The sequence below is a fragment of the Leucoraja erinacea genome, chromosome 6 (genome assembly GCF_028641065.1).
Source record: "Leucoraja erinacea ecotype New England chromosome 6, Leri_hhj_1, whole genome shotgun sequence".
NCBI classification, from domain to species: domain Eukaryota; kingdom Metazoa; phylum Chordata; class Chondrichthyes; order Rajiformes; family Rajidae; genus Leucoraja; species Leucoraja erinaceus.
This window is the reverse complement of record NC_073382.1, coordinates 52127660-52148723: the sequence shown is the minus strand read 5'-3', so window position 1 is coordinate 52148723 and position 21064 is coordinate 52127660. Positions and strand designations below refer to the sequence as shown.

The following is a 21064-nucleotide window of genomic DNA, read 5'->3' as shown; positions in this document are numbered from 1 at the left end:
GAGATGCCGCCTCACCTGCTGAGTTACTCCAGCATTTTGTGTCTACCTTTGATTTAAACCAGCATCTGCAGTTTTTTCTTACACATAGTGTCCTGTATAATTCTTCTAAAGAATCATTGCAATGCAGAAGGAGGCCTTTTGGCCCATCAAAACAATGTTGCTCTTATAGCGAGACACGTGTTGTGAAACAAAGTGATCTTTATTGTGTTATACAGAGAACAGCTCGCACGCTACTGGGAAGGGTTCTCCCAGGGTTCTATATGTATGTCAGGGCACACCCCTAACCCACGTGACAACTTCTTCCCGCCAAACAGTCACATGACTCTGCCAGTCCTAGGGCCGAGGGTTCACCCAGTAAGTGGCCTAACCACCAGGTGGTGCCACAGGACCCCCCCCCCCCCCCCCCCCCCGCCAGAACCAGAGGCCACAAAATGGCAGACTGAAGAGGCGCTGTCCCCTAACATCCACCAACAGGGATTGAGCCCGGAGGAAATCGGCGCCCAGCAACGGCTGGGAGATGTCGGCAACCGTAAACAGCCAGGTAAAACGACAGGAGCCAAAGATGAGCGGGACCGTGCGAATCCCATACATCCGTATGGAGTTGCCATTTGCTGCGGTTAACAAGGGACCCCGCTTTCCGGAACGAGTGTCGACCCCCAATGGGGGCAAAACGCTAACCTCCGCCCCCATATCAACAAGGAACCACCATCCCGAATGTCGATCCCAAGCATAGAGACGGTGTATCTGGCCGACCACTGCAGCGATTACTGGTGGCCGATTCTGGCGGTTCCTGGATACGAGCAGGGCGGGCGGAACTGACGGGCCACGGAACCTCAGGGTTGATGATAGTAACACCACTTCCCTTTACCGGCTTCTCCCGGGACTGGCGGTGCAGCAGAACTCCCGGTGGATACAGGGCCTGGTCGCTGGGCCTTCCAAGGCACCAGCGACACACGATCGAGCGAACCGCCGCCCTAATGCTTGGACTGCCGCAGCTCGTCCACTAGCTGCAGGGGCTCTTCAAAATTCTCACTCGCGAGGAGCAGGCGGATGTCATCCGGCATCTGCTCCAGAAAGGCGTGTTCAAACATGAGACTGGGCTGATGGCCGTCCATCAGAGTAAGCATTTCACTCCTGCGCACCGATGGCTTGCGATCGCCGAGCCCGCCCATGTGCATGAGCCGTGTTGCTCAATCACGGCGGCTGAGCCCGAAGGAGAAGCACTTTGAGGCCCTCATACTTATCCTCAGCCGGCGACGCACGTAGGTAAGGACCAAGTGACCGGCCGTCTCCTGATCCAGCGTGCCGACCACATAATAGTACCTAGTGTCATCAGCCGTGATGCGTCGAATATGGAACTGGGCCTCAGCCTGCTGAAACCACACTTGGGGTTGCGATGTTCAGAACACAGGCAGCTAAAGAGCGACAGCGTTCTGCTGGGATGGATTGATGGCAACTTTGGGTTGGGTGTTGGCTGCATCCATTATTCAAATCCAAAATAACCATTTTGGATCATCGGGGTCACCAATATATGATCATAGAAACATAGAAACATAGAAATTAGGTGCAGGAGTAGGCCATTCGGCCCTTCGAGCCTGCACCGCCATTTAATATGATCATGGCTGATCATCCAACTCAGTATCCCGTACCTGCCTTTTCTCCATACCCTCTGATCCCCTTGGCCACAAGGGCCACATCTAACTCCCTCTTAAATATAGCCAATGAACTGGCTTCAACTACCCTCTGTGGCAGAGAGTTCCAGAGATTCACCACTCTCTGTGTGAAAAAAGTTCTCCTCATCTCGGTTTGAAAGGATTCCCCCCTTATCCTTAAGCTGTGACCCCTTGTCCTGGACTTCCCCAACATCGGAAACAATCTTCCTGCATCTAGCCTGTCCAACCCCTTAAGAATTTTGTAAGTTTCTATAAGATCCCCTCTCAATCTCCTAAACTCTAGAGAGTATAAACCAAGTCTATCCAGTCTTTCTTCATAAGACAGTCCTGACATCCCAGGAATCAGTCTGGTGAACCTTCTCTGCACTCCCTCTATGGCAATAATGTCCTTCCTCAGATTTGGAGACCAAAACTGCACGCAATACTCCAGGTGTGGTCTCACCAAGACCCTATACAACTGCAGTAGAACCTCCCTGCTCCTATACTCAAATCCTCTTGCTATGAAAGCCAACATGCCATTCGCTTTCTTTACTGCCTGCTGCACCTGCATGCCTACCTTCAATGACTGGTGTACCATGACACCCAGGTCTCGCTGCATCTCCCCCTTTCCTAATCGGCCACCGTTTAGATAATAATCTGCTTTCCCGTTTTTGCCACCAAAATGGATAACCTCACATTTATCCACATTAAACTGCATCTGCCAAACATTTGCCCACTCACCCAGCCTATCCAAGTCACCTTGCAGTCTCCTAGCATCCTCCTCACACCTAACACTGCCCCCCAGCTTAGTGTCATCCGCAAACTTGGAGATATTGCCTTCAATGCCCTCATCCAGATCATTAATATATATTGTAAATAGCTGGGGTCCCAGTACTGAGCCTTGCGGTACCCCACTAGTCACTGCCTGCCATTGTGAAAAGGACCCGTTTACTCCTACTCTTTGCTTCCTGTTTGCCAGCCAGTTCTCTATCCACATCAATACTGAACCCCCAATGCCATGTGCTTTAAGTTTGTATACTAATCTCTTATGTGGGACCTTGTCGAAAGCCTTCTGGAAGTCCAGATACACCACATCCACTGGTTCTCCCCTATCCACGCTACTAGTTACATCCTCGAAAAATTCTATAAGATTCGTCAGACATGATTTACCTTTCGTAAATCCATGCTGAATTTGTCCAATGATTTCACCACTTTCTAAATGTGCTGCTATCCCATCTTTAATAACTGACTCTAGCAGTTTCCCCACTACCGATGTTAGGCTAACTGGTCTGTAATTCCCCGTTTTCTCTCTCCCTCCCTTCTTAAAAAGTGGGGTTACGTTTGCTACCCGCCAATCCTCTGGAACTACTCCAGAATCTAAGGAGTTTTGAAAGATTATTACTAATGCATCCACTATTTCTGGAGCTACTTCCTTAAGTACTCTGGGATGCAGCCTATCTGGCCCTGGGGATTTATCGGCCTTTAATCCATTCAATTTACCCAACACCACTTCCCGACTAACCTGGATTTCACTCAATTCCTCCACCCCCTTTGCCCCGCGGGCCCCTGCTATTTCCGGCAGATCATTTATGTCTTCCTTAGTGAAGACGGAACCAAAGTAGTTATTCAATTGGTCCGCCATATCCTGGTTCCCCATGATCAACTCACCTGTTTCTGACTGCAAGGGACCTACATTTGTTTTAACTAATCTCTTTCTTTTCACATATCTATAAAAACTTTTGCAGTCAGATTTTATGTTCACTGCCAGTTTTCTTTCATAATCCATTTTTCCTTTTCTAATTAAGCCCTTCGTCCTCCTCTGCTGGTCTCTGAATTTCTCCCAGTCCTCCGGTATGCTGCTTTTTCTGGCTAGTTTGTACGCATCATCCTTTGCTTTGATACTATCCCTGATTTCCCTTGTTATCCATGGATGCACTACCTTCCCTGATTTATTCTTTTGCCAAACTGGGATGAACAATTTTTGTAGTTCATCCATGCAGTCTTTAAATGCCTTCCATTGCATATCCACCGTCAACCCTTTTAGAATTAATTGCCAGTCAATCTTGGCCAATTCACGTCTCATACCCTCAAAGTTACCTTTCTTTAAGTTCAAAACCATTGTTTCTGAATTAACAATGTCACTCTCCATCCTAATGAAGAACTCAACCATATTATGGTCACTCTTGCCCAAGGGGCCACGCACAACAAGACTACTAACTAACCCTTCCTCATTACTCAATACCCAGTCTAAAATAGCCAGCTCTCTCGTTGGTTCCTCTACATGTTGGTTTAGATAACTATCCCGTATACATTCCAAGAAATCCTCTTCCTCAGCACCCCTGCCAGTTTGATTCACCCAATCTATATGTAGATTGAAGTCACCAATTATAACTGCTTTGCCTTTGTCGCAAGCATTTCTAATTTCCTGTTTGATGCCATCCCCAACTTCACTACTACTGTTAGGTGGTCTGTACACAACACCCACCAGCGTTTTCTGCCCCTTATTGTTTCGCAGCTCTACCCATACCGATTCCACATCCTCCAAACTAATGTCCTTCCTTTCCATTGCGTTAATCTCCTCTCTAACCAGCAACACTACCCCACCTCCTTTTCCTTTCTCTCTATCCCTCCTGAATATTGAATATCCCGGGATGTTCAGCTCCCAGCCTTGGTCACCCTGGAGCCATGTCTCCGTGATCCCAACTATATCATAATCATTAATGGCTATCTGCACGTTCAACTCATCCACCTTATTGCGAATACTCCTTGCATTGAGACACAAAGCCTTCAGGCTTGTTTTTACAACGCTCTTACCCCTTATACAATTATGTTGAAAAGTGGCCCTTTTTGATTTTTGCCCTGGTTTTGTCTGCCTGCCACTTTTACTTTTCACCTTGCTACCTATTGCTTCTACCTTCATTTTACACCCCCCTGCCCCTCTGCTCTTGTACCCATCCCCCTGCCACATTAGTTTAAATCCTCCCCGACAGCAGTAGCAAACACCCCCCCCAAGGACATTGGTTCCATTCCAGTCCAGGTGCAGACCGTCCTGTTTGTACTGGTCCCAACTCCCCCAGAACTGGTTCCAATGCCCTAAAAATTTGAATCCCTCCCCCTTGCACCATTTTTCAAGCCACGTATTCATCTGCAATATCCTCCTATTTCTGCTCTGACTGGCCCGTGGTACTGGTAGTAATCCAGAGATTATTACCTTTGAGGTCCTACTTTTAAGCTTATCTCCTAGCTCCCTAAATTCATCCTTTAGGACCTCATCCCTTTTTTTACCTATATCGTTGGTGCCAATATGCACCACGACAACTGGCTGTTCACCCTCCCCCTCCAGAATGTTCTGCAGCCGCTCAGTGACATCCCTGACCCTTGCACCAGGGAGGCAACATACCATCCTGGAGTCTCTTTTGCGGCCGCAGAAACGCCTATCTATTCCCCTGACAATTGAATCCCCTATTACTATTGCCCTTCCACTCTTTTTCCCCCCCTCATGTGCCGCAGAGCCACCCATGGTGCCATGAACTTGGCTGCTGCTGCATTCCCCTGATGAGCAATCTCCCTCAACAGTTTCCAAAATGGTATACCTGTTTAGGAGGGAGATGACCGCAGGGGACTCCTGCACTACCTGCCTACCGCTTTGCTGACTATTGGCCACCCGTTCCCCTTCCGTCCTCTTACCTTTTACCTGCGGTGTGACCAACTCACTGTACGTGCTGTCCACGACTTTCTCAGCGTCGTGGATTCTCCAGTATGAATCCAACCGCAACTCCAATCGTTCAATGCGGTCTGCCAGGAGCTGCAGCTGTACACACTTCCTGCAAACATAGTCACCAGGGACACCGACCATATCCCTGATCTCCCACATGTTGCAGGCTGAGCAAACCACGGGGCCAATCTCCACCGACATATCCTACCCCCAATTTAACTATATTAAATATTAAAAAACACAAAACTTTATCTGTTAAAATTTACTAATAAATACTGTACCCTTAACTCCCAGAATCCTTACCTCCCAGAATCCTTACCTCCCAGAATCCTTAGCCTAAAGGCAAAAATGTAAAAATGTAAACCAATCAGAGGCTTCCTCTGAACCAATCAGAGGCTTCCCCCAGACTCCTTCTCTGGAACGTTGGCGATTTGGTCGCAGGTTACAGCGCAGGTACTCCTCCCCTCTCACCAACGGCTCCCTGGGCCTCCCTGGGTCTCTACCTCTCAAGCGTATTGCGTGGTCTCCTCTCCTCAGCCTCCTCTCCGAAGACTCTCGAGCCAAAGACTCACACTTTTCTCACAGGGCACTTCACTCACTGCCGCTCGCAAAGAGCTGCCCTGCTTAAATTGACTGATAAATTGCCTGATTTACCAATTTACACAGCCAATTCCTCAGTTTTCAACTGTTTTCACCCCTCTCCTCACACTTGGGCTAGAGCCAATCAGTGGTATCTCTTGCTAATCTGTTGCTGCTGTTGTTCCTCCCAAATCTACAGCAGTACTGAACAAAGACGGTGCGTCCTTGGCCTTTTAACTGTTTTCAACTGGTTTCACCCCTCTCCTCTTTATTGTGCTATACAGAGAACAGCTCACACGCGACTGGGAAGGGTTCTCCCAGAGTTCTGGGCACACCCCTAATCCACGTGACGACTTCTTCCCGCCAAACACAGTCACGTGACCCTGCCAGTCCTAGGGCCGAGGGTTCGCCCAGTAAGTGGTCTAACCACCAGGTGGCGCCACACTCGCTTTAAATAAATCTGGTAAAGCAAATTCCTCACATTTTCCATTTTAACATAATAAATTGTTTTTCCTCATGCCTATCCAATTTCCTTTTGAAAATCCTGATTGGCTGTTCTACTACCTTACAGACTTTGAATTTCAATATTTCTTTCACGTCCCCGGATCCATAAACCATTTGTTAAAGCACACCATTTGTTTCTATTTTATCTAAAACTTTCATGATTTTGCATCCCTCTTCTCAAACATCTTTGCTCCAAGGAAAAAAACTCCAGATATTTTATTCTGGCCTTGCAGCCAAAATCCTTTATTCCAGCAAAATTCATCATTGCATCCTCTCTTGTAGCTTCATATTCACAAGCATCTATTAATGCAATTCACTCCTTATGGGCCTGTCCCACTTAGGCAAATTTTTAGGCAACTGCAGGAGACTCTGCGCTCGCCACATGTTCGCTGGTGGTCTCTGGTGAGTCTCCTTCATGGTCGCGAGGAGTTCCAGCATTCTGGAAACTAGTCACGGCCTCAGTATGGTCGCCGCAAATTTTTACATAGCTCTTTGGCTGTGACAAACAATGTTTAATGTTCGTGTTAATTAGTTCTAAGGGCAGAATTAGGCCATTTTGCCCATCAAGTCACCAACCCCATTCAATCATGGCTGATCCATCTTTCCCTCTCAACCTTATTTTCCTGCCTTCTTCATGACAAATAGTGATTGTTATCCAGTCAAGTGAAGAATGATTATTACTGACAAAGCTCCTCAACTCTATCAGCAAAGATTGCAATCCCTTTGACTCGCTGTTTCCTAAGGGGGTGGGGGAGAGGAAGGAGTAGTGGAGTGGAACAGAGAGGGGGATGTGGGGATGAGGGAGGAAGTGGTGAATAACAGGGACCTGAGATGCATAAGAGAGAGTGGTCATGGAAAAGAGAATAATAACTGAGAGTGAAGGAGTGGGACAGTGAAAGTGATTATGTCAGGCAGTTGTATGACTCTTTTATTGGATTTCAGAATTTTAACATGCTTTTAGAAGCTAATGAGGTAAAGGATTAATTGGGCTGGGTTTGCTTTTGTTGTGTGCAACACTTGTTACGAAGCTAATACTAGACGTTCTCCCCAGTATTTTTTTCTTTTCATTGTTACAATAGATCGATGCAATGGAGTGAGTAGCTAAGCTTTTTCAGATAGAAGTGGGTCATCTGTAATGCGCCTTGATTGAGATCTGGCCTCAAACAACACAGAAATGTTAATTACCTGTTGGATTTTTGGGTCACCATTCCAGATATATTTATGAAACTGCATCCTGTCTCTGAACGCTCAGTGGTAATCCCTTCTCTGCTCCATTTATTCCAACTGTGGTGGTAAAATATGAATTTGCAACTTCAGCAGATATATTAGAGGTATGTGTGGAGTGTTAGGACTTAAACGTACGTTGGTACCTGCCTACCATTGAAGAAACATACATAGCAGTCTCCCAACCATTTCTTCACAGGAAACAAGGATGAGGCTGAGAGTATGTAATACTTCAGGCCACCCATTCCTTAAATCTTACCTACACCAAGCTGTCCAAAGCAGTACCACAAACATTGCCTCTGCGAAATCCTCCAAATCCCCTGGCAGGATAAGCAAATCAACATCAGTGTCCTCTCCCAGGCTGACATCCCCAGCACTGAAGCTTCAATTACTTGCAGCCAGTTCCAACGGGCAGATTAAATTGACAGATGCTCTCTGCTGAAGTCTGTCCAAGCAAGAGATTACCAGAAGGACACAGGGGATGCTTCAAGGATGTTCTCGAAGCCCCCTTGAAAAAAAAAGTTACATCTTTTACTTCCCTGTGGGAATCCCCAGCTCAAGACCAATCAAAATGGAGAAGCATGAGAGAGAACCTCAACTTTCTTTGCCTGGGGGCTGGAAACACATCAAAAGGATGGAAGGAATATGCCGCCTCCCATTGCTACCCACCTACCTGTTCCATCAAGCACGTCCTGCCCCACCTTTACCGGAGTTTACAGTTCCTACATTGGCCTCATTATTCCACAGAACCAGAATGTAATCAAGTTATTGTCATCCCTGAGGGACGCAACCTTTTGCCCACATAGCCAGATAATAGTGCCCATCTATCTAAAGTAATCCTCCGTCAGTTTCGCCACCTCCAACGTGACCCCACTACTCGCCACATCTTCCCATCTCCCCCCATATCTGCCTTCCGCAAAGACCGCTCCCTCCATAACTCCCTTGTCAATTCTTCCCTTCCCTCTCGGTCCACCCCCTCCCCGGGCACTTTCCCTTGCAACCGCAAGAGATGCAACACTTGTCCCTTTACCTCCCCCCTCGACTCCGTTCAAGGACCCAAGCAATCGTTCCAGGTGCGACAGAGGTTTACCTGCATCTCTTCCAACCTCATCTATTGCGTCTGCTGCTCTAGATGTCAGCAGATCTATATCGGTGAGACCAAGCGGAGGTTGGGCGATCGTTTCGCCGAACACCTCCGCTCGGTCCGCAATAACCAAGCTGACCTCCCGGTGGCTCAGCACTTCAACTCCCCCTCCCACTCCGCCTCCGACCTCTCTGTCCTGGGTCTCCTCCATGGCCACAGCGAGCAGCACCGGAAATTGGAGGAACAGCACCTCATATTCCGTTTGGGGAGTCTGCACCCCGGGGGCATGAACATCGAATTCTCCCAATTTTGTTAGTCCTTGCTGTCTCCTCCCCTTCCTCAGCCCCCCTGCTGTCTCCTCCCATCCCCCAGCCTTCTGGCTACTCCTCCTTTTCCCTTTCTTGTCCCCACCCACCCCCGCCCCCGATCAGTCTGAAGAAGGGTTTCGGCCGAAACGTTGCCTATTTCCTTCGCTCCATAGATGCTGCTGCACCCGCTGAGTTTCTCCAGCTTTTTTTTGTGTAACTATCTATATTTAAAACTATGTGTGTGTGTGTGTTTCTGCCTGTCTTGTGGTTGCCAGCCTGTGGGTGTCAGCCTTTGATCCGTTGCTACGCCAACATCAGACCCACAAACGCCCAGATATTTTTCATTTTGGTAGATATTTCACTTTTCATTCCAAGTATCCACTCCTCATTAAATTTTGTTGTGTTTATGTACACATTTTTAATAAAATCCTTCTCCCCCCCCCCCCCCCCACCATTCATTTTGCCGCCTCCTGCTGGCCAGCAACCATAACGGCTGCTGCCACCCGCCTCTCGCCTCAAAGACGCCATTTAAAAACAGCCGCACTGCTGAGTGCTCGAATCTTCAGTTGGAGGACCACGTCTCCCGTGGGGGCTACGGGTAGGGAACGGCTGCGTTGGGGGGAGCAGACTCAATGGGTCTGCACTTGGTCTAGTATAATCTATAACCAAGATGAGTGAGTAAAGGGCCTGTCCCATTTGGGCGTCATTTGCGCATCATGCAGGTGGCGCACGAGGATTTTGAGAATCCCAAAATCCTGGGGCGCCTCGGCTACTGTGCGTCACTGCCTACGCCACCACATCACACCATGCACTTGTAATGAATGCCATGCGCGCGTTACGTGCGCGTCATGACTCGCGGTTTGTGCGTCGTGACGCGTAAATTATGTTGCGTCAATGAGGCGCAAATAACGCCCAAGTGGGAGAGGCCCTTCAATAAACCTTAAAACTACCAATAGCAAGCATTTCATCGTAAATCTTCATTGTGGGCTAACTGTTGGTCAGTACTATTACAGTTTGGAAAAACATTTATCAGTACATTTAAAATCTATGCAATTAAATGGATTATATTTCATTCTTGATTAACGTAAGTTTTGTTGAATACATTTGAGCCTGGTAAAATGTAGTGAATTAATACTTTGATACTTTAATATACCGGCGGAGATAGTTCTGGTAGATAGAGAATAAAGCAACAGTAAGAAAGATTGGATGTATATTTAATTACAACAAAGTGATACATGAAGGGATGATATATTAATCTTTTGCCTTCTGAAAAATCACTTGAGTATAATTATTGAGCAACACAATTAAAGAAAGCTTCAATCTGTGACACTTGATTGATAAAGCCAGAGCAATATTACAGGACATTTCTAAAGTGAAGATGAAGCAAAGAAAATTCATTTCAAGGTAAGGCATTAAAAGGAATAGAAATAACAAAACGTAGAAAACAGACTGTGCATGGTACAGAAATTAACTAATAACAATTTGGAATTTAGCAGTGCCACTCTATGTGGGAGTATATTTGCATTGACCGTCAACATTTTCTTTGAAATACAATTAGATAAACAAAAAACACATAAGCTAGCACATTATATTACAAATAGCAGAAGAGGTAGCTGTGGGAACTAAAGGGCATGTGTCATCCCATAGAATATTGAGACCCCAGTGAAAAACCATTAAAGCTACACCAAGTACCAGCTACACCAAGATTGAGACGTGCAGGTGTGAGGTTATCAAAGAAAATGCTTAAGATATACAAAGCTTCTGTTTGAATAAGATGACACCCTTGGTGGTAGTATTGTCACTGCTGTGTCATCTTATGCAGATTCACAAATGGTGAGAATATATTCAATTGTCACCCATGACACACAACCATTGTAGTTGTGCATAGAGCTACAACGCTGATACTGTGGAGGGACTTTGTTCATGACTGGGAATTTCATACTTCACAATTGTGCTCCTAAATCATGAAGGGGTGACACATGCCCTTTCAGATACATTTCAGGGGGTGAAAATAGAGCATCAGGCAAAAGATGAAATGTAGAAAATAAACCAGAATTTAAGCAAGTGATTGCCCAGGTTAAATGATCTGACGGCAGCCACTGGATGGTAAAAGAGGAACAGAGCCATGACAAACTCCCACAATTTATTGTAAAAGCTGGTTTTACATTGAAGACAGTGCCTCACTCCTGATAGGACTTAACAAGCATCCACATAAGTAGCACGGTCATCAAAACCACCATAAAGTTCAAGAAGAGCTCTTGTGTGGATTTATCCATGTTTGCAGCGGCTAAAGGAGCAGGATGGCACAACCAGTTCCACGGTAATAGACCACTTCCGATGATCCAACACTTCTGCACAACAGCAGCTGAACTTTACTGCGCCACACGCCTTATACCTTTAAGTTTTCTGAAATAAAGATTGCACAGATCTTTCTTGTTTGTTATCTCTAGAGCATTCTAGTAGAAACATTAATTAATACATTGCGAAGGTTTCAACAGTTGGCATGTTTTGTAATGGTCATCAAGCCTGGGGTCAAACTGTTTCTTCAATTATATTTTTAGCCCTGAAACTAATTCTTAATAGTGACAAACTAACTGCATAACTGTTGCATCTGGAGTATTTTCTTACATACCCAAGCATAATAGACATGATTTCAATCAATTTTGATAGTTTAGTCTCTATACTGTATTTTTGGACTGTGTTCTGCAACTTTAAAGTGGTCGACTATCAGTTTACAAAGAAGCCAGATTTAAGCTTGTTACTAACACCATTGCCGACAGCAAATGTTTTGGAGAGATGGATATCAAACCAACTTTAAATCCGCGGTCTAAAAATAGGCTCGATACTAACACTAATTGATATAATCTAACTGGTCAGCTTTATTACTTCAGAGCTTATTTTGCTCATTGAAAATCCTAGTATCCATTTGCAAATTAAAATAAGAAAAAGAGCTATAACAAATAGTAAGATATTAATAATGATTTTTTTTTTTAATTTGAGATTACAGACATATTTACTATTTATGGTTAGGATTACTGTCAACTCAAGAAAGTAACTATATTTGATGCTTCAAGCACACTTTTATTCTGATGGGGTATTTGAATGCAAGAGACATGAAGTATTTGTTCCATTAAGCCACATATTTAAAGCATTAAATGTTTTTAAAGCATCGAAGCATGAAAAACCTGCATATATTTTTCTCCTGTGGAAAAGCCTCAATTATTTTGGAACAATCTTACTTCTTTGAATATTAAATGTCCTAAGATATTTATGGACTAAAATTGTCTAATTGGCAAAATCTAATTTTCTCCATGATATTGATGAATTTTATTTTTTTTAATTAATCCAACATTATTTAAAATGACCAAAACATTTGGTTCAAAGGAAATACATAAAAAGACATCAGCTATGGAGAGGATATAAAATGAATCTGTAATGTTATGGATAATATTCACTGTTATTAATAAATAGTAAATGGCAAAGAACCACACATCCAGGATTGCAAAATGTTGACAAAAAATAATATCACGTTACATATTGATATAATGAGTGAATTTAGAAGTGTAACTCTTAACTTTAGTTCTTGAAAGATAATATCCTAAAGCTAATGGTAGGGAGCTAAGAAATCCCAGACTAAATAATATTTGAATCTTTGTCTGATACACTGTGATTATATTTCTTCCAAAAAATGCAACAGCTGTCTAATAATTCTTGTACATTCGCTACGTTTAAATAATTCAAAAACAAATGCACACATTTGAAAAGCTTGTAAAGAAATTTCCTGCCGTTTGACATATTACTTCACAAACATGCACTCCATTCTTTACCTTTTTGAACAAATTATCTAAATCTTGCAGATATTATGCTCCTAAATCATGAAGGGGTGACACATGCCCTTTCAGATACATTTCAGGGGGTGAAAATAGAGCATCAGGCAAAAGATGAAATGTAGAAAATAAACCAGAATTCAAGCAAGTGATTGCCCAGGTTAAATGATCTGACGGCAGCCACTGGATGGTAAAAGAGGAACAGAGCCATGACAAACTCCCACAATTTATTGTAAAAGCTGGTTTTACATTGAAGACAGTGCCTCACTCCTGATAGGACTTAACAAGTAGCCACATAAGTAGCACGGTCATCAAAACCACCATAAAGTTCAAGAAGAGCTCTTGTGTGGATTTATCCATGTTTGCAGCGGCTAAAGGAGCAGGATGGCACAACCAGTTCCACGGTAATAGACCACTTCCGATGATCCAACACTTCTGAACAACAGCAGCTGAACTTTACTCCGCCACACGCCTTATACCTTTAAGTTTTCTGAAATAAAGATTGCACAGATCTTTCTCGTTTGTTATCTCTAGAGCATTCTAGTAGAAACATTAATTAATACATTGCGAAGGTTTCAACAGTTGGCATGTTAAAAAGAAGCAAAATGCCATTGAAAACATATCTCCTGACCTGTCCCACATAATAGAATGTGTTCTAATGTTGAAAATGTGAATTGTAGTTGACTGTAAAGCATAATGGTTTCTTTTTCATTTGTGGGACCTGATTCAGAATCCACCCAGGCCAATGAAGTGGCACTCTCACATTTCTCAGTTGGTTCCAGGAATCCTGTCTGAGGTGACCTTGGATAACATCCACAGATTAAGTGCAGCCACAGCGTAGAACTGCCCATAGTTGGCAGTCAAATTTAAATTTTTACTCAGCAGTTCTCAGGATCAGTAGTGTTAAAAAGGAAAAAAAAATAGTTAAAACTTTGGTTGATCTTCAGACGTTGGATCCGAGGCATATTGCTAGAATGCTATTAACTACACGTAACATAGAAGTTAGCTCTGCTTCTGAATTGCTTTATGTAAAACCTGGCACTGCTCATCAAATTTCCAAATAAACAGAGTGTAAGGAACCCTGTGTACTCCCTGGTAAGCTCAAACATATGCCAAAAAATAAATTATTGTACCTTTACCGCAGTTAGTTACCTGGAAATGGAAAGAACTGAACTGTGCTATATTTATTATATTTGTAACCTAACAGCAATATTTTTGTAATGGTCATCAAGCCTGGGGTCAAACTGTTTCTTCAATTATATTTTTAGCCCTGAAACTTAATTCTTAATAGTGACAAACTAACTGCATAACTGTTGCATCTGGAGTATTTTCTTACATACCCAAGCATAATAGATATGATTTCAATCAATTTTGATAGTTTAGTCTCTATACTGTATTTTTGGACTGTGTTCTGCAACTTTAAAGTGGTCGACTATCAGTTTACAAAGAAGCCAGATTTAAGCTTGTTACTAACACCATTGCCGACAGCAAATGTTTTGGAGAGATGGATATCAAACCAACTTTAAATCCGTGGTCTAAAAATAGGCACTAACACTAATTGATATAATCTAACTGGTCAGCTTTATTACTTCAGAGCTTATTTTGGTCATTGAAAATCCTAGTATCCATTTGCAAATTAAAATAAGAAAAAGAGCTATAGCAAATAGTAAGATATTAATAATGATTTATTTTTTTAATTTGAGATTACACAGACATATTTACTATTTATGGTTAGGATTACTGTCAACTCAAGAAAGTAACTATATTTAATGCTTCAAGCACACTTTTATTCTGATGGGGTATTTGAATGCAAGAGACATGAAGTATTTGTTCCATTAAGCCACATATTTAAAGCATTAAATGTTTTTAAAGCATCGAAGCATGAAAAACCTGCATATATTTTTCTCCTGTGGAAAAGCCTCAATTATTTTGGAACAATCTTACTTCTTTGAATATTAAATGTCCTAAGATATTTATGGACTAAAATTGTCTAATTGGCAAAATCTAATTTTCTCCATGATATTGATGAATTTTATTTTTTTTAATTAATCCAATATTATTTAAAATGACCAAAACATTTGGTTCAAAGGAAATACATAAAAAGACATCAGCTATGGAGAGGAGATAAAATTAATCTGTAATGTTATGGATAATATTCACTGTTATTAATGAATAGTAAATGGCAAAGAACCACACATCCAGGATTGCAAGATGTTGACAAAAAATAATATCACATTACGTATTGATACAATGAGTAAATTTAGAAGTTTAACTCCTAACTTTAATTCTTGAAAGATAATATCCTAAAGCTAATGGTAGGGAGCTCAGAAATCCCAGACTAAATAATATTTGAATCTTTGTCTGATACACTGTGATTATATTTCTTCCAAAAAATGCAACAGCTGTCTAATAATTCTTGTACATTCGCTACGTTTAAATAATTCAAAAACAAATGCACACATTTGAAAAGCTTGTAAAGAAATTTCCTGCCGTTTGACATATTACTTCACAAACATGCACTCCATTCTTTACCTTTTTGAACAAATTATCTAAATCTTGCAGATATTAATGCCTCTCCTGGCCTGGGCAGGTAGCCCTGGTTCACTCGCTGTGTGTCTTCAGGTGCTGTCTGGGCAGAGAATCTCCGTGTGGGATCTAAGTAGTCTAGGAGAAAGGAGAGCACCATATTTCTGGCAATAAAAGCAATGATGTCACAAGTAAGACATGTCACTCAGTGGGATGGGTCCATAGGATTGGTAGTTCTCTGCATAATTGTTGCTCAAATATATACATGGTGCTTTTAACTTTAATAAAAAAGTCTGTATCACTAAATAGTCAAAGCAGAAAATGGAACAGAAAATTAAAATATATATTAATTCAACAATGTACATAATAAAAGATACTTACTATTAAAACATAATTTAAAAAGAGTTTTAAGTTTTCCAAAGGTAAATGGGTCATGTGTAAGTTTTATCCTTCATATAACTGGTCTGAAATCTTAAAACTGAGATTAACAAACACAACTTTTAAATGCAATAGTCCCCAAAAATATGCCCTCTGATCTCAACGTGAAATTGATTTGCACCTGTTATTTCTAATGGTGTTAGGACCTGAGTGTTGCATTGCATGCTAATCAACATGATTAGCAATGTGTGGCCAAGGCTAATCAAGGTATTACTTGCTCCAGGAGAACCCAGTATTTTGTGTGGTGTGCACCAAATAAAAGTAGCTTTCAAAGAGAAATGCATGGTAGACAAAAATGCTGGAGAAACTCAGCGGGTGAGGCAGCATCTATGGGGCGAAGGAATAGGTGATGTTTCGGGTCGAGACCCTTCTTCAGACGGATATGGGGGTGGATGGGCGGGGAGGGGGCGGGAAGAAGACAATGAGGTGGAGACAGTAGGCTGTGGGAGAGCTGGAAAGGGGAGGGGAAGGAGGGAGAAAGCAAGGACCACCTGAAATTGGAGGTCAATGTTTATACCGCTGGGGTGTAAACTACCTAAGCAAAATATGAGGTGCTGCTCCCCCAATTGGCGGTGGGACTCACTCTGGCCATGGAGGAGGCCCAGGACAGAAAGGTCGCATTCGGAATGGGAGGGGGAGTTGAAGTGCTGAGCCACCGGGAGATCATGCTGGTTAATGCGAACTGTGCGGAGGTGTTCCTCTGGGTCATCTGGTTTCCTCACACACCCCAAGATATGTGAGTTTGTAGGTTAATTGGCCTCTGTAAATTGCCCCAAAAGCTTATGGAGTGGATGAGAACATAGAATAACATAGAAGTGGTGTGAACGGTTGTTTGATGGTCGGAGTGGACTTGGTCAGCCGAAGGTTCTGTTTCCATGCTGTGTATTTACAAGCATTCCTTTTCATTGGGTTAATGAAAGCTACAGTACATCACAGTGGTAGTACCTTCACAATTAGCAGTGTTTAGTTTAGAGATACAGCGTGGAAACAGGCTCATTGGCCCAGCAAGCCGACACTAACCATCGATCACCAGAAATACTAGTTCTATACATTAAGGGGGGGGGGGGCAATTTACAGAACCAAATTAACCTACAAATCTGCATGTCTTTGGGATGTGGGAGAAAACCCGGAGCACTCGGAGGAAACCCACGTGGTCACAGGATGAATATGCAAATTACACACAGACTGCACCCATTGTCAGGATCGAACCCGGGACATTGGCGCTGTGAGGCAGCAGCTCCTTTGCTGCACCACAGTGTCGCCCAGTGGTTTAAGATGACAACACTGCATCAACTTATCAAGGGCAATGAGGAACCCTCATGAAATGCTGGCCAGATAGAAGCACCTCACCCCATGAATGAGTTTTTTTGTAAATTCCCCATTCCACTGCATTTCCTAGTTTACTTTCGTTGTATTTCATTTCATACTAATGTCCACTAGACCTAACCAAATCATCGCTTTCAATGATTTTTTATGCATCCTGACAAAATCAATAGCAAACAATCATTGACCATTTAGTCTTTGCAAATGATGTCTATCTACAGCTATGCCTGCCTTTACTTTCACCTACAGCATTCTACTCGATACTCTTGCATTTGCTACAGTAGTGAAGGTGCAATGTGACTTTCTTGAAGTTGGGGAGGCTGAAAGTGGCCGTTGAGGTCAACCATGAAATGTGGATAATTCAGGAAATTACAGAGCATCCATGGTAGGGAAGCTATCGGAGAGGATTCTTAGCGATAGGATTTACTCACATTTGGAAGAGTGAGTAAAAGGGGGCAGTTAACATGATTTTATGTGAAGGAAGAAACTGCAGATGCTGATTAAAACCAAAGATTTTATGTCTGAAGAAGGGTCTCGACCCGAAACATCGCCCATACCAGAGATGCTGCCTGTCCCGCTGAGTTACTCCAGCATTTTGTGTCTATCTATGATTTTACAGTGCCCATCATAATGTTTGGGACAAAGACTCATCATTTCTTTATTTGACTCTACAATTTGAGATTTGTAATAGAATAAATCACATGTGGTTAAAGTGCACATTGTCAGATTTTATTAAAGGCCATTTTTATACATTTTGATTTCACCATGGTGAAATTACAGCAGTGTTTATACATAGTCCCCCCATTTCAGGGCACCATAATGTTTGGGACACAGTAATGTCATGTAAATGAAAGTAGTCATGTTTAGTATTTTGTTGCATATCCTTTGCATGCACTGACTGCTTGAAGTCTGCGATTCATGGACATCACCAGTTGCTCGATGTCTTCTCTGGTGATGCTCTGCCAGGCCTGTATTGCAGCTATCTTTAGCTTATGCTTGTTTTGGGGGCTAGTCCCCTTCAGTTTTCCCTTCAGCATATAAAAAGCATGCTCAATTGGGTTCAGATCGGGTGATTGACTTGACCACTCAAGAATTAACCATTTTTTAGCTTTGAAAAACTCTTTTGTTGCTTTAGCAGTATGTTTGTGATCATTGTCTTGCTGTAGAATGAACCACGTCAATGAGTTTTGAGGCATTTGTTAGAACTTGAGCAGATAAGATATGTCTATATACTTCAGAATTCATTATGTTACCACCAACAGCAGTTGTGTTATCAATGAAGATAATTGAGCCAGTACCTTCAGCAGCCATACATGCCCAGGCCATAACACCCCCACCACCGTGTTTCAAAGATGAGGTGGTATGCTTTGGATCTTGGGCAGTTCCTTCTCTCCTCTATACTTGACATCACTCTGATATAAGTTAATCTTTGTCTCTTCTGTCCATGAGACCTTTTTCCAGAACTGCGGTTGCTCTTTTAAGTTCTTTTTGGCAAACTGTAACCTGGCCGTCCTATTTATGTGCAATGAGGGACCGGGGTGATGTCCACCACTTTTTGTAATCTTCTTGATTCCTGGGCATTCACGTTGCCGAACAAGGCCGTTCTCAGCCATACAGCTGCAGACGTTCAAGAGTAAATTCAAGTCTTACAAACTCAATTGCATTTTTTGAGAGTGTGAAGACTATAATTGATGAAGATAGGGCAGTGGATATTGTCTACATGGACTTTAGTAAAGCATTTGACAAGGTCCCTCGTGGTAGGCAGACTCAGAAGATTAAGATGCTTGGATACTGCTTTGCCTAGGCCGAGGGTATAGGAATGGTGTTATTTTGGTGGAGGTCTGTCTGTGTGCTGTGTAGTAGTGTTCAACAAAGATCATTGCTGGAACCCCTGTTGTTTGTGATATTTCAATAAATGACTTAGATGCAGGTGGGTTAGTTGTATGTTTGCAGATGACACTAAGATTAGTCGAGTTGCAGACAATGAAGTCTTTTTTTCACCTTAATGACTGGTAAGATTTCTCGTGGTCTTACAACCATGCCCCAGACCGAATGTTCCTGGCAGTGTAATGTTTAGTCGCTTCTTCGCACTACAGGTGAAACTAAAGGGCATGTCCCACTTGGCCATCATTTGCACCACGCAGATGGCGCGCAAAGATTTTGTGCATCACAAAATCCTTCAACGCCGTGCGCGACCGCGCGTCACTACCTGTGTCACCATGCAGCATGCGCGGGTAATGCGCACCATGCACGCATCATGTGCGTGTCGCAACGCGTAAATGATGTTGCGTAAATTATGCGCAAATGACGGCCAAGTGGGACAGGCCCTTAATGCTAAGTAGACTTGGTCCTATGAGGGGAGGAGGCTGTTTCTACGCATCTGCACAGTCATATCAGGGACTTCCAAAGTGTCCTGGTGCCTGCTTCACTACCTCCTTCTTAGGCTGTTTCTTTGGTGCAAGTTCATCCTGCCACTGCGATTCACCTGTAAATTATATGGACTTGAAGCCTGCACTAACTCTACCATTCAGTGATTTATGCAACTTAAGGTTTGGACTGAAGGCAGATGCTTTCTGTCTAAACCTTAGTTGCGTAAATCACGGAATGGTAGAGCTAATACGTGCTGCAAGTCCATGCAATTACGATCAAGAGCCAGCTTGTAAATTGGCCACTGCGTGAGTTAGCATCAGCTGACGTGTGAAGTACGTGACTCAGCTGCTGAAATGCGAGCCTGGCTTCAACTGGATTTTAGGTTGGAGTTTCTTCCAGAAGCAATAGACAGTGAATCCGTATGGTCAAGTCACAGCAAGGTAGACGTTTTCATTCCATTGGTATCTGATGATTATTATAACCAGCAATGTGCAAACTTGAGAAGGCTACATAGCAGGCATAGCACACAATGACAGGTGTCAGCATGGGCATATGTAAGAAGCAGAGTGCTGGATTCTATTCAAAGTCAAAGGAACTAGAAGTAAGAGTTTGCAACTGCAAACACTTTATTTGTCCCTTGAAAAAATAAAATTTCAGCTAAGTAGTATAAAAATCAAGGTTTTCCACAAATCTAGAGACACGTAGCCACTTGAACCCATTAATTGCTTGTGGGTGGCACAGTGGCACAAAGTTAGCGTTGTTGCCTTACAGCACCAGAGACCGGGGTTTGATCCCGACTATGGGTTCTGTCTGTAGGGAGTTTGTATGTTCTCCCTGTGACAGCGTGGGTTTTCTCTGGGTGCTCCAGTTTCCTCCCAAATTCCAAAGATGTGCAGGTTTGTAGGTTAGTTGGCTTCTGTAAATTGTCCCTAGAGTGTAGGGTAGAACTAGTGCATGGGTGATTGTTGGTCAGCGCAGACTTGGTGGGCTGAAGGGCTTGTTTCCACGCTGTATCTCTAAAATAAAATAAATTAAATCAGGTGCTTGATATTTCACCAAATAATTGACAGGACCATAATGTAAATCTCTCTCAATTAAACATTTTCTGTACTCCATTAAACATTCCTTGGCCCACTTGCCCAGCTGATGAAGATCATGCAGCAATTCTTGATAACTATCTTCACTGTCTATAATACCACCTATTTTTGTGTAATCTGCAAATGTATTAATCATGCCTTGTACAATCTTTCCAAATTGTTGACATAGATGATATACAAAATGGGCCCAACACCAATCCCTGAGGCACACCACTAGACACAGGTCACCAGTCAGAAAAATGACTTTTGACACCATCCTCTGCTTTCTATGATGAAGATAATTTTGTATCCAGTTAGATAGCTTTACCTGGATCCCAAGTGATCTAACTTCCAGATCAGCCTACTGTGTGGATCCTTACCAAAGGCCTTACTAAACCCTAACTTCATTAACCTTCTTAAGACACGATCTCGCATAAA

The 21064-nt window shown here is 43.0% G+C and overlaps 3 protein-coding genes across 3 annotated transcripts in view; 1 reads left to right on the top strand and 2 right to left on the bottom strand.

The window, feature by feature from the left end:
• Positions 1-21064, top strand: part of LOC129698127 (uncharacterized) — a 60862-nt gene that overhangs the window by 5251 nt on the left and 34547 nt on the right. The window lies entirely within an intron of this gene.
• Positions 10264-12633, bottom strand: LOC129698136 (sarcolipin-like). Its single transcript, XM_055637039.1, has one exon. The coding sequence runs from the start codon at positions 11340-11342 to the stop codon at positions 11247-11249; it is 96 nt and encodes a 31-aa protein (XP_055493014.1). The 5' UTR covers positions 11343-12633; the 3' UTR covers positions 10264-11246.
• Positions 13102-13253, bottom strand: LOC129698137 (sarcolipin). Its single transcript, XM_055637040.1, has one exon. It carries the CDS (start codon positions 13251-13253, stop codon positions 13158-13160), a length of 96 nt encoding a protein of 31 aa, XP_055493015.1. The 3' UTR covers positions 13102-13157.